The 14,482-nt window shown below is 40.3% G+C and overlaps 1 protein-coding gene across 1 annotated transcript in view; it reads left to right on the top strand.

Moving 5' to 3' along the window:
• The first annotated feature begins 5,390 nt into the window (after positions 1-5,390).
• RBPJ (recombination signal binding protein for immunoglobulin kappa J region) overlaps positions 5,391-14,482 on the top strand; it is a 41,741-nt gene continuing 32,649 nt past the window's right edge. Inside the window, 1 exon segment of the mRNA XM_032223839.1 lies at positions 5,391-5,472. Within this exon segment, the coding sequence (XP_032079730.1) occupies positions 5,453-5,472 (20 nt within the window). The 5' untranslated portion in view covers positions 5,391-5,452.

The following is a 14,482-nucleotide window of genomic DNA, read 5'->3' on the forward strand; positions in this document are numbered from 1 at the left end:
AAAGCTTATTCTGGGTATTTGACCCTTTCTACAATAGAGCTCTTTAAAGGTAAGAGCTGCCTAAATTTAAATGAGTAAGAAAGAAACAGAGGAACATACAAGCTCAAAATTCAAAAGCCCAGAGAGGGCATAAAACCCCGGCACTCTTAGCATCTCTCCCCTTTTTTCTTCACCCAACATCTTTGTTAGGGGTATCTCTGTTGGGAGACAGAAAGTAGCCAGCGGAATGTATAGCTAGAGAGAAGGAACGTTGCTAGTAGAAGAAACACACGAATAGAGTCTCGGACACTGCTAGTGAAAACAAGTAGCTTTACTACTACTAATAGCTTCACAAGCAGTGATAGTAGATATTTGTCCAAAACACAATTCAAAGGACAAACAATTGCTTACAGTCGCAGTTCACGTTCCAGTCATCAAGCGAGCAAGTAGTTATCAAGCATAGGACAAGCAGAGAGAGAGAGAGAGTGAGCTTTCCTGACTCCCTCTTATTGCAAAGTTAATTGCAGCTGATTGTAAAGTTAATTACAGCTGATAAGTACATTCACCCATTTAAAGCAACATCGACCATTTGTTATTGTATATGAATCTATATTGCCTACCCAACACTAGGAGTATACTCCCAACAATCTTCAAGGCATGTGGTCCTGTCCACCATTTAAACCATCTTTCCAAGCACCCACCATGTTTCCAGTGTCTTTTTCCACACTTGGAACTGAACCCCAGAAGGATATTTCTGCCAACACTGTAATTTACAAATTCACAAAAGTTAAAGATAAGATACACTGTGGGCTCCCCCCTCCCCATTGGTTATTCCTTCCACAGAGTTACCATTGTTCTCAGTTTAATAAAAAGTGTTTCTTTCTAATAGTTGTCCCCATCCATAAGCCCCTTTCTCTCGACTCTCAACTATCTGTAGAAGTCAAGTTAGCAAGGTAAATTGAGAATGTCCTGGGATGACCATCCTTTGTTGGAGCCAATCTTCCAACAGCTGCTGGTGTAACTTATCTTTCATATTACTTTTGTGCCTTTTTTCTTTCTAAAAGCACCATTTAAGGAAAAATATACATACTCAGGTTTATAGTAGGTAAATGGGACAAGAGGTTCATTAAAAAAAATACTAGCTGATAATCTGGCACTGCCCCGGTATTTATTTATCCCTCCTTCCATGAATGCAATTTCTAATGTTGGATTTTCCCCCTTACCAGAGGGAGCCCTCTTATGGAGTACTGTAAAGCCATTACTATGGCAACTCCACAGCGCTGTACAGTAAAAGTCATTTTATGGTAGTACGGTAGAAGCCATTTTAAGGCACAACAGGCTGTATCTTAACAGAACACACACCTGGAGGGGTGTTACGGGTGTCTTACCCCCACAGTATTTGTTTCCAGAGAGTAAGTCATCTGTGTACCAAGTTTGGTTGAAATTGCTCACGGTGTTTCAGAGTAATGCTAGAACATACACACACAGAGAGAGACATTTGTAGGGAAGGAGGAGGAGGAGGAGGAGGAGGAGGAGGGAGGGAGGGAGGGAGGGAAGGAGGAAGGAAGGAAGGAAGGAAGGAAGGAAGGAAGGAAGGAAGGAAGAAAGAAGTGTACTATCACCAGATATCCTATGTATAGTTTTGTAAATATAATTCTACTATGATACTGATTTACACTGATTTAAAAGTAAGTTTGACACACCTGTTGAAAGTAATAAAATCCTGTTTTGAACATGGATCTTTTTTGCGATTATTTGAAAGTTCAAGAAGAGGGCTGTTCCAACTTAAAAAAAATAATAATTAGAACTGCAACAGCAGGATCTGAAGCACATTGGAATGATCATCTAGAGACAGATGTGGCAGACATCCAGGCATCATTCATAGTTAGCTGAGTTGAAAGAGCATACATACTATCATTTGCCGAGAATGACTTTGCTTTAAGGAATTTGTGCATGAGTATTATAGGGAAGATTCTGCCATGTGCTGTAGGAATGGAATGCAAAGTTAGGAGAAACTAAGAAAACTGTTTTTCATGAATGAAGGTGTTCTCTTGGGCTTTGAACTTGAGCTTTCTGTTCCTGTGCAAGGACAGGCATTCTATTGGCTGCTGTCAGATTGCCGTGGGGCCATGTGGGGTCATGTTTGTCTGAGATAGATTTGGTTGAAGTTTGCTGAGACAATGGCCTTAGGAGATTTTGCAATGCAGTGAACCCTACTGCTAGATGGCTTAATCCTATTATGTCCTGGAGGGCCATGTCTTAATCCCATCACCCTGGAGAGACCCAAAATATTAGCTGGGACAATAATACATTGAGTCCACATAAAGTGGGGGGGCAAGTACTATCCTGACCTATTTTTAAGCTAGTGATTGTATAGGTGTAGTAGAACATGGGGGCTTAAAAAGGAGACAAAAGAAGGATCAGCCTAGAATCCCTACGTAGCAAATTAAGTCCACCCTCGCTTGAATTTCATTATCTAACTTTAAGCAAGTGCTAACCATGAAGTCAGAAGATTCCTATGCATACGCTTTTAGCAATAAATCAGTTGAATCAGACCAGATTCAGGGGTGGATGTGGTCTTTCACACTGGACAAAACCAATAGAAATGGCTGTTTTTCTGTTCCTGCCCTCTGAAATTGTTGAGATTGAAGACCTAGGCTTCCCCAAAAAGCATGAAACAGATTCCTGGTCCCGACAAAACCCCTTTTATTAAACGAATGTGAATTCCTCTCACTCACATTCAGCAAAGGCCTGGCAAACAGTCTTTCAAAGGTGAAGTTATGACCACAGACCTTATCTAGCTTGGAAAGCTGCCAAATGCAGTGCTGTGCAAGGAAAGATTTGGCACAGAGTCTCTGAGATTCACGGACAGATTTTTTCACTCCTGAAATGAATGAACAAACGAATGAATTGCTTCCTGCAAAAGCCCACTCCCCTTTCGCTCCTCTTTTATTTCCTATGGGAGGGGACATTCACTGTTCACCTGTGGCCTTACTCCCACGTCAACCCTGATTTCTGAGCTGTTCTTTTCTTCTGGCAGTTCTGTGCAAGCGCGCACTAGGAACAGGCTCCAGCTGTTCCTCTGCCTCACTGCTGTCTAGCTCCGAAGGCAGCTGAGAACTGCCAAAGGGCCTTGGCTCCATCTCTGCCTCTGACACAGAGCCCTCGTCCGAGCCTTCCCCAGCCTCCAGGACTGGCCCATGTTCCTCCCCAACCTCCTCACTGTCTGACTCTGCTGTCAGCTTCGCCGGCAGGCCACAACAGAAATTCTCCAAAGTCTAGAATACAGGCGGTTCCACCACAAAACCGCGGACGACAAAATCGCGCTCGACGAAAGCGCGTACGTGACGTCATCACAGTGTGACGAAAACATTGCGCTGTGATCGATAAATGTAAAAATAAAGTGAAAACCTTACCCTAACCCCCCCAACCTAACTCTAAACCTAACCCTAAACCTAACCCTAAATGTAACCCTAAACCTAACCCTTAACCTAACGCTAACCCTTAACCTAATGCTAAACGTAACCCTAACGCTCTAAACCTAACCCTAAACCTAACCCTAACCTTTATGTGAATCGGCTTGCTTTAATTTTATTTTTATTTCAATTTTTAATTTTTTTCGTCGTGCTGTGATGACGTCAAATGCGCGCTTTCGTCGAGCGCGATTTTGTGGACCGCGGTTTTGACGGGTCACGATACAGGCAGCCCTCTCCTTACAACCACAATTTCCATGGCTAAACAAGATGTTGGTTAAGGGAATTTTGCCCCATTCTAGGACTTTTCTTGCAATCTGTGGTTAAATGAATCCATTGGAATTTGTGCAAAAATTATAATATTAAAACAGCAACAAACTGGTGGGAACATCAGCCTGAAAAAGTCACCGAAAATCAGATGGTAAAGATCTTGTGGGATTTCCGTATACAAATGGACAAAATACTGGCGCATAATACACCAGACATCACACTGGTTGAGAAAAATAAGGTTACAATCCTTCTTCCCAAATCATTGTTTACAATTTACATCTCATTTCCTTATATTGTACCTATACATATAAATACGTTATACAACGTGTAGTGTTATGATAAGTAATAATTGGATATGAATACCGAATGGCACCCATGAAAGGAAGATTAGAAACCCTTTTGGATTATATATAAAGGTTAATAATAATAACAACAATAACAACAACAACAAACAGACAAAATACTGGCGCATAATACACCAGACATCACACTGGTTGAGAAAAATAAGGTCACAATCATAGACATCGCAATACCAGGTGATAGCAGGGTCAATGAGAAGGAACATGAAAAAATCGCAAGATACCAGGACTTAAAAATCGAAATTCAACGACTATGGCACAAACCAGCAGTGGTAATTCCAGTGGTAATTGGCACACTGGGTGCTATTCCAAAAGCACTGGAATTACATTTAAAACAGTTAAAAATTGACAAAATGCAAAAAGCCGCACTGCTTGGATCTGCACGCATATTGCAAAAATACGTTACGACGTCCTAGGCCCCTGGGTGGGGCCCGACTAGTAACCAATGCCAAATCCGGCAAAACAACTGGCCGCTGTGATACAATTGTATAATAATAATAATAATAATAATAATAATAATAATAATAATAATAATAATAATAATAATAATAATAGTTGTTGTTGTTGTTGTTGATCAGTAAAAAAATTGATAGTTCATTCTTGTTCGTGGAAACTTTTCGTCGTTGTTTTTATTTTATATATTCTTCTCATTTTCATTCAGTCCTCAAGTGGTTATTCTTCTATTTTTATTTTCAACCTCTTTATTTTTTATTTCAAATCACATTCAGTTAGGAGCCTAAACCACCACCCCCTTCTCTCCCCGAAATGGTCCCGCCCCGCAGCGCTCCGTTTTCTTTCGGCACAAATTCTTCCAGAGCACATAACGCAGGCATTCCTCCCCCCCCCTTCCAATCGCGGGCGAATGGTTCATCCCGCTCCCCCCCTCCGTATCTCCCCCCCCCCCCCCCGGTGTAACTACGCCGGATCGGCGACCAGGGGGATCCCTTTGGCTCTCCCGCCCGGCTAATCCTTTCGTCTCGCGAGACATGGGAGCCCAGTTCCCACGCCTGTTGCGCCTCAGCCTGAAGGGGAAACAGAGAGAGAGGGAGAGAGAGAGAGAGAGGGAGAGACAGCCAGAGAGCAAAGCCCTGTAAGTAAAGGAGTGGGCGGGACCGAACGCTGCGTTCTCCTCTGTTCCCCCCCCCATTAGCCCCGCCCTTCTTTTTTTAAAAAAATAATAATAATAAAGCTCGCGCGTGCGCATTGCCTGCCGGCCACTTTTTTGTGGAAGCGCGGGAGGGGAAAGGGGGAAGGATGCACCCGCTCGCGCGGCAGCTCGCGCACTCGTATGCCCTCACGCAGGCGCGCGCGCGGCAGGCCCCCTGGGCCGCCTCTCGCGAGAGTAGGAGTTTTGGCGAGAGTTTGTGGAAGATGGCGCCTGTTGTGACAGGGTAAGTACGGGGGGGGGGGAGTGGTGGCTGCGCGGGACGGTCCCTCCGGAGTCGCCTCGCCTTTGCCCTCACGCGAGACCCCCGGGGGCTTTGGGCGCCGGGGACGCGCGAGGCCTTCCCTGTTTCGGGGACATCCCCCCCCTTCCTCCTCATCCCCGGTGTGGGGGATTCCTTCCCTCAGAGGACCGGCCGGGCGGGGAGGCCGCGTCTCGGGCTCGTGGAGGCTGAGGAGTTCGGGGTGGCTCGTTTCCCGAGGACCGGGCCCGCGGAGGTTTGGGGTGAGGAAGGCAGAGCTGCTCCTCGCGCGCCCGCGGGAACGTGTGAAGGCTTAGACACGTGAAACCGCCTTTTTGTTGTATGGTTTTATGAGGGGTTCCTCCCTGAGCTTTAGAGGCAGCCCTTTTCCTCCTGCGAAACGCCAACCCTGTGAGGGAGGCCGGCTTTTCCAGAGAGACGAGGGGGGCGGCTGTCCCGTCCGTCCGTCCCCTCAGGGAGGCTTAAGACTGGGAGCATCCCTTGCACCGTGCCCGCCTTTGGGGTCCGGTTTTTTCGAGTACCGGCTATTATTTATTATTATTTTTATATTATTATTATATATACTATATTCATTAAACATGAAAGTCCGTCAGCTGAACATTCAAAAATGCATCACAAATACCATTGACTGGTGCTACTGGTTGATACCCGTTGCTGCCAGCGTCCTAGGTATCAACCTCTTAAGATGTACCATGCTCCGAGTAGTGTAGTTTTTTGCAGTTCTGCTGGTGTTATTGCAGGAAGCTGCAATTTGTTGATGTAGCTTATAAAATTCTCCGGGTATTATTATTATTATTATTATTATTTTGTTTTTGCACCCTCAAAAAGTGTGGTTTGTCCTACACCATTTCTTTTTCCCCTTTGGGAGTTTGTTTGGCTTCTTCTCTGCTTGTGTCTCCTCATTTGTTGTGTTTGGACTGTTGGGGGGTGCCTCGATTTCCCTGCTGCACTGGAAGCTTTTCAAGAAGAGACTAGACTGGCATCTGTCAGAAATGGTGTAGGCACTTAGGCGCGGGGGGGGGGGTGGTGTTGGACTAGATGACCTACAAGATCCCTTCCCAACCCTCTGTTCTTTTCTAGAATGAGCATGCATACCATGGTAAACTTTATTAACCATCAATAATCAAAGTTTAGGGAAGATGTGACTCACTTTGGATGGTGTAGTGCAGTGGTTCATGCCGGGGCAATTTGATTTTTAATGGGGCAATTAACCTTGTTTAAACAAAGTTAATGGCCTTTTAGGTTCCACTTAAGTAAAGTTCACTTTTTGACTAAAATAAGAATTATATTGGGGGGGGGATCAGTATTTTAGAGATGCTTAGGTGGGAAATGGCCAAAAAAAGGTTGGGAACCACTGGTATAGTGTCTCCTGCTTGGGTTGGTGGAGCTGGACTAGATGACCTTCAAGGTTCCTTCCCAACTGTTTTACTCTGTTTTGTTCTATGACCATGTGGACCATGGCAAACTTTATTAACCATCACTAATGAAAGTTTAGGAGAGGCCTGACTCACTTCAGATGGTGTGAGTTTCAATAGGAAGACTTGGGAGTTTCTGAAGGGAGAGCTGTCATTTCAGCCCTATAATTATCTGGCTGTAATGGGTCACATTTGTTGCATAACGTGGTTAGTTTCCCCATCTTTCCTGCAGCAGGTTGGCAACCTGTTTAAGGGCTGAGCTGCTTCCCTGAAATAGGTTTTCAAATAAATTTGACAGATGTAATAATGGTGGATTACTCCTCATGGACAGTTTGGGGTCACATATGTGTTCCACTGTGAAATGTAGGGGTTCTCCTATATTAAGCAGAAATGGCTGCCTCCTCTTATGTTTTATCCCCAATTTGTTTTCTGAATATTATTGCTTCTGCAAATACCAGTAGTATACAACCTTTGGAGCCTTAAAATATATTGAGATGAGGGCTGGGGATTGGGCCTCCGGCTTTGATTTTTGGTTTTCTATTTAGAGCTCTCATTGCTTGTTATAAATAAAGGATGGGTCAATCAGTATTACCTGAAACTACTTAAATTTCAGTGATGGAGAGCATGATTTGCTGCTTATAGTAGTTGTCTTCCTCACAAATCTTTTCAAAATATGTGAAGTTGTCTCTGTGATATAAATATTATTCTGTAAAAAATTAGTATGCTGTGGTTGCTTATTAGAACTGTCATCACTTGCTGATTCTGTGTTATCCACTGTAGTAATAGTTGCTCGCTCAGTTTTATTACTTGTAACACTTTTGTTAAAAGGAATTTGTATCTCTTTTATTTATGGTTGTCCGTTGGTCTTGTACTTTTTCCTCTTTAAAAAAAAAGTCAGGATTTATTTTTTCTATTTTGAAATCATGTCCTTGGGTACCAAAAGTTAAGATAACCAAATAAAACAGACTTTGAAGTTATATCTCAACTTTTCTGGGATGTACATATAATAAAATAAACTATTTGCTGTTTTGTTTAATCACTGATATCACAACTAATGGATAATTATCACAGTTTAAATAAATTATATGTGGGAGTTGGGAAAATCCCATATTTGTTGCCATAAACATGACGGTTAAATTAAACCTATTGCCGGCGAAGTATTGATTTTTTTAAAAAAACACTCTTGTTTTTTGTTCTAGTGCTTTCTAAGGTTCTTATGAAATGGTGTTTGGATGTTATTCCTGAACATTTGCAGGGATTGTGGAGAAAAGCTTAGCTTTGCAGAAAAGATGGGAGTTTAGAATACTGCCTGATGGTAGAATAAAGCAGCTCATAATGCTTTCCAAATTAAGCACTTTAAGATAAATTTACAGAATTTGCCCAGTGAAAAAAAGTTATCTTTGCAAATACATTTATATTAGATTAATAATTGTTCCTTTTTTTGTTTTTTCAGTTGTGGGTTGGACTTCATTAGCTTTCAAAACACAATGCTTTTGACATCTTTTAATTCTTTAAGTACATTTTTTTATTTTGCAAATGAGATATTAGAATGCATATTGCCAATATGTCATAGAAAATCTACATATTGCCAATCTCATAGAGAATCTGAATATTTTATTAAACAGTCAATTGAAAAAACATTTAAAAATGAAAAATAGACTAGCAGTTAGACCTTATGAAATATCGGCATTTGAGGAATGATGATAGCATGAACATTACAAATATTGCCAGTTTGATATTTAGGAAGGCAGATTAAGAAAGATAAACATCATTTGATGACTTCTGATCTTTGAATGTTGCTACTCCTGAACATTTGCAGGGATCATAGTGAAAAGCTTAGACTAGACAAATTAGAAAACTTCATCATAGTACATAAAGCGGCTTAGAGTGTTTCTGTGGCAATTTCCTACACTGATCTTTAAAATACTTGGAACATATCTTGAACCTCAAAGCCTATCATGATATATTTATGTAATGTTTTTCTTATATGCTTTTCAAAATGGCAATCTTTTTATAAGAGTAGTTTATACCCTGTTTTCCCCAAAATAAGACCTCCCCGGATAATAAGCCCAATTGGGCTTTTGAGTGCATGTGCTAAAATAAGCCTTCCCCTGAAAATAAGCCCTCCCTGAAAATATTGCAACACAACAGCAGCAGCCATGAAGTGACTATGCTCACCACCACCTGCACCTCAAAAATAATAAGACCTCTCCAAAAATAAGGCCAAGCGGTTATTTTGGGGGTCAAAAGAAAATAAGACCCTGCCTTATTTTCGGGGGAAACACGGTAATGAAAAATACCCTATATCAGTACAAAGTTTTTTTAAAAAACCTAAAGAAATGGCTTTCTGAAATCTTTCAGTTAAAAGTCAAAGAAATATATTCCTAAATAACTTACGTAGCCACATCTCTTTCATAATTCCATAGCGCATGAACTATCAGTGAAGGCACCCTTTAACTATTCAGAAATGTCAATGTTCTTAACAGATGGCCAACAAGTAGTCTGTCTCATTGTTTCTTATCCTTGGCCTCTTTAAGCTGTGTGGACTTCAACTCCCAGAATTTCTCAGCCTGGCTAACTGGAGAATTCTGGGAGTTTAAGTCCATGCAGTTTAAAGTGACCAAGATTGACAAATCCGTTTCTTAATAGCACAGACATTCTTTCGTGTTTCCTGAATCCAAATAATTTAAGAGCGTCTGGTTTTATTGCCAGTGATTTGAATTACTGTAGACCCAGAATGTACAACAGATATAAATGGATGTATTATGTCCATTTGCAAAACAAATCGGGCAGTTCGCGCAATAATTTGAAATGCCTATATTTGAGAGGTTTTTTTAAGGGAAGAAACACCAAACATGAAAATTAACCTTGCCACACACACCACTTTCAGAAACTTGTGTGTGATAAGAAATGAGTTGTTTTTTCTAATTATAACGTTACATGGTTTTTATTTTTTTAAAAAACTCAGAATCTTCAGGATTCCGATTGAAAGCCATATCCTACAGGCTTATAACATTTCACGATTAGTTTAGTGACGTTGCAAAACTTGTAATAAGTTATGGAATTTGATGTGTATTGTGTGACAGTATTAAACACCTGCACCCATTTTATTAAGCAGTTTACACTAATGATTTGATTATGCTAGAATCATTCTAGGCAGAATAGTGCAGGAAAGGATTAACCTTAAAGTGTCATGTGAATTATAAATCCAAGATATTATCTTTGTATCTAACCTTTCTACAAAACAATTCAGAATCATGGCAACCTTATGACGTGAGCCTTTAGCTGAACTGAGATTTCAATGTGAGGTTTCTCGGTCTCTAGCATTCAAAGCATTATGTACAGTGACATGGGGGAGGGGCCGCAAGTGTTTACATCCTCTTTAGTGTTGTTAGTAAGTTTCAAGGAAAACAAAAAGGATGCTTATTTTCTGCTATGTTCCCTTATGTCGAAATGCAAAGCTATTAATTACTCTCTGCCAGTGCGTTGTAATTTAAGATTTGTAAACAAAAAGGTATGTGCCTGTCAGATTAAATCTGAAAAATATTTTTTCTTCTCCAGTAAGAGATTCCTTGCACTTTTCTAAGAAACAATTGCAGCAGGTTTCATTAAATGTAGCATTTTTAAAAACTGCACTCTTTATAACATTTTAGCCTCTTAAGAAGCCGTAGATGTACATAATTGCTTACATGAGCCTTATATCAGTTTCCCTCAGGTGAACAGCCAAGAAAGCTTTTTAAAAAATACATAGATAAGCTAATTTCTGTAGTTATTCTAGATACTACGTAAACACAGTTGTACAAGCTTGCAAAAGACAAATATCAGATATTTTATTGCATGGGTAGGCAGCTTTGCTGTTTTCAGGGCCATAGCAGCAAAGAAATGAGATAATTTTGTTAACAGCTGGGGTCTGTGTTTTTAAGGGAGGAGTTTGCACTTAGAAAAGAAAATCTAGGGTTTTGCAGGCACCTTTTTTATTTAAAAACAACAACAACCAAAAACCAATTGACAAGAATTTATGCCATAACATGGCAAGTTAACATGAAGTGATGTAAGAGATGATTTTGTAAATTAATTCCTCCAAAGGGAATTTCATGAGAGTTGGAATTGCCTGTGATTGTGTAGCCTTGTATTCTTAAATCAAAAACTTTTCTTACTTTAGAGCCTTCACTTGCTCAAAAAATTGAGATTCGTTCTTGTCTTGGGTATCAAGAGTTGATAATCCTGTTGTAAAATTGGAACTGGATAATGTTAATAAGATCAATGTAGCTATGCACGATAAGTAGAAATTGTATTTGTTGCTATGTTAAAATATGTATGGAAATGACAAAGCTAGAAAGGTTGCTCTGTGTCCAATGTTTTTAAAGTTTATTTAATTAAAAAAAGAGTAGATATACTGGTTGTCACTGTGCATGTCTTTCTAGAAACTAGGTAAAAGTAAAGGTTCTCCTCGCACATTTGTGCTAGTCATTCCCGACTCTAGGAGACAGTTTCAAAGCCGAAGAGCCAGCACTGTCCGAAGACGTCTCCGTGGTCATGTGGCTGGCATGACTGAATGCCTAAGGCGCATGGAACACTGTTACTTTCCCACCAAAGGTGGTTTTTTTACCTGCATTTTCACATGCTTTCAAACTGCTAGGTTGACAGAAGCTGAGACAAGTACCAGAAGCTCACTCCGTTCCGCAGCACTAGGGATTTGAACTGCCAACCTTTCTGATCGAAAGCTCAGCATCTTAGCTACTGAGCCACCTCATCCTTTAGTAGAAACTACTAGCATTCAAGCTGAGCTTTCTTACAAGTATTTTAAGTCACCCTCATTAGTTGTAGTATTTGCATGCCAGTAGCAATTGTATGTGAATCACATTGGTTACTCATTGACATTTTGATAGGACAAACCAAAGATCTAAATAAAAGTATTAGAAATGGTTAGCAAATTGATTATATTTAAAATTTGGCATTATAAGTAGACTTACTCAGAAAGACTAGAATGAACTTTTGGGGGGTAAAATATTTTCCAAAGCAAGCATTCAGCTTAAAGAAAAAAAATACTCAATGCCATTTTTGTAATGTTCTTTAAGCTTGTAATGGTGTGATATGGCTTCACTTTAAAGATCGTTGCAGATTAATCTTGACTGGAAACCTTTAGTAACCTTTAAATATGTTTTCTTCCATGAATTTTCAGTATGTTGACGTTCAAGAACTTATTTTATCAATGGCTTTCTTAAAAGGATAGGATAACTTCCTAGATCAAGGGTCATCAACCTTGGCAATGTTAAGCCTGATGGATTTCAACTCCCAGCCTCCCAATTCTGGGAGTTGAAGTCTGCCAGGCTTAAAGTTGCCAAGGTTGGAGACCCCTGTGCTAGATAACCTCACTGAAAAAAAACAGGATGAAAAGGACAAGGAAATGTATTTAAGACTTAATTTAATTTTTGATTAATATGGGCTTTGATACTTCAGTGACATTTTGTCAGTGAAATGTTGCGGTTTGTATTATATTGGACACTTTACAGGAGTGTAGTATTCCCTAAATGTGATTTCTTTATTTACAATTCAGGGCTCCCCACTCCAGTTCCAATAATAACCCTGTGAAGTAAGTGGGACTAAGAAAGTGAAAGTGATCGAGTGACCTTCCATAATGGAAAGTGGACTTAACTCTCCTCTGTTGTTATTATTATATATTTTATTTTTTAATGTTTACCAACTTTTAATGTTTGTAAGCTGCCCAGAGTCGCCTCTAGATGAGATGGGTGGACACAAACCTAATCAATACATAAATATCTTCCTGCTCCACCCTGCTTTAACTACTACACCAAACCAGCTCTATCACTTTGTCAATTTTACTATAATCTTTCAGCGGGCGCATTGATTTGTGGATATTTTAGTGCTACCGTGTTTCCCTGAAAATACGACCTACTCAGAAAGTAAGTCCTAGCTTGATTTTTACATGTGCACCCAATATATCTCTACCCCCAAAATAAGCCCTAATTACCCTGTTTCCCTGAAAATAAGACCTCCCTGGACAATAAGCCCAATCGGGCTTTTGAGCGCATGTGCTAAAATAAGCCGTCCCTGAAAATATTGCAACAGCAGCAGCCATGAGGTGACCATGCTTGCCATCTCCTGCACCTCAAAAATAATAAGACCTCCCCGAAAGTAAGACCAAGTGCTTATTTTGGGTTTTAAAAGAAAATAAGACCCTGACTTATTTTCAGGGAAACAGAGTAGGACCCCGCCTACTCCACGGTGCATGGGTAAAAATTAAGCTATGGTGGGGTGGAGTTGCCCTATTACTTATGTTCAGATAGTTGCACCCAGGCCTTGCACACTTCGGCCCATTTCTTCTGCAGTGATAAAGGCTTTCCTGAAGGCCTCTGTAGCTGATAACAGAGCTCAGGATCGAATGGGGGCTCTGTTATCAGCTACAAAGGCCTTCAGAAAAGCCTTGCTGGCTGCAGAAGAAATGGGCCGAGGTGTGCAAGGCCTGGGTACAACTATCTGAAGCCGAAGAAATTCCTGAAGGCCTCTTGACAGCGAAAAAGAGGCTGGGTGGCGCACACATGGGTGAATCAGTGGATGACACCCCCCCTCAAAAATAAGACCTGGTGCCTTTTTGGTGGCAAAAATTATAAGACAGGGTCTTGTTTTCAGTGAAACACAGTACTCAGTTCAAGAGGTTAGAGGGAATGGAATAGAATAGAATAGAATAGAATAGAATAGAATTTCTTTATTGCCCAAGTGTAATTGGACACACAAATAATTTGTCTTTGGTGCATATGCTCTAAGTGTACATAGAATATATTAATCAAGAATCATAAGATACAACACTTAGTGATAGTCATAGGTTACTAATAAGCAATAACAATCCAAAACAAGAAATATATTCTCTCCAAAGTTTGAAAATATATAGTTGTTTCTGTGTATCATTCATTATACGTGTTAAAGGCTCATTCTAGTAGCTCTCATTAAATCATTAAAAATCCCTCTGATTGGCTACCAGGATTTAAGCGGTGGAGACATCTTGAAGATCCGGTCTGAATCTCTGAAGCTAAGCAGGGTCCATTATGATTAGGACTTGAATGGTATTTATTCCCAGGGTGAAAAGCTAGACCGACAAGTGGGGAAAAAATATCTTAGAAGAAGGAAACTAAAAATCAATGCTGAAAAAAGAAAATTAAGTAAATGCAAGGAGTGTAGTTCAATATTTAAGATATTATTTATATTGGACAGTCAGTTTGTTCTAATGGTTAATGCTAGAAACCAGGACTTGGTGAGTTCTAGTCCTGCCAGAGGCATAAAAGTCGGCTGGGGGACTTTGGTCGAGTCTCTCTCTCTCTCTCAGCCCTATGCACCTCACAGGATTGTTGTGAGAAAAATAGAATGAAGTACTATTAGGTATGATTGCCACCTTGAGTTATTTATTAAGAAAATAAATGGTACTATAAGGTTATTTAATTACTGTATTTTTCAATGTATAAGACACTCCTTTTTTATCTCAAAAAAGAGACTGAAAATCTGGGTGCGTCTTATACATCGAATACAGCATTTTTTGTCTCCTG

The sequence above is a fragment of the Thamnophis elegans genome, chromosome 9 (genome assembly GCF_009769535.1).
Source record: "Thamnophis elegans isolate rThaEle1 chromosome 9, rThaEle1.pri, whole genome shotgun sequence".
Lineage (NCBI taxonomy): Eukaryota > Metazoa > Chordata > Lepidosauria > Squamata > Colubridae > Thamnophis > Thamnophis elegans.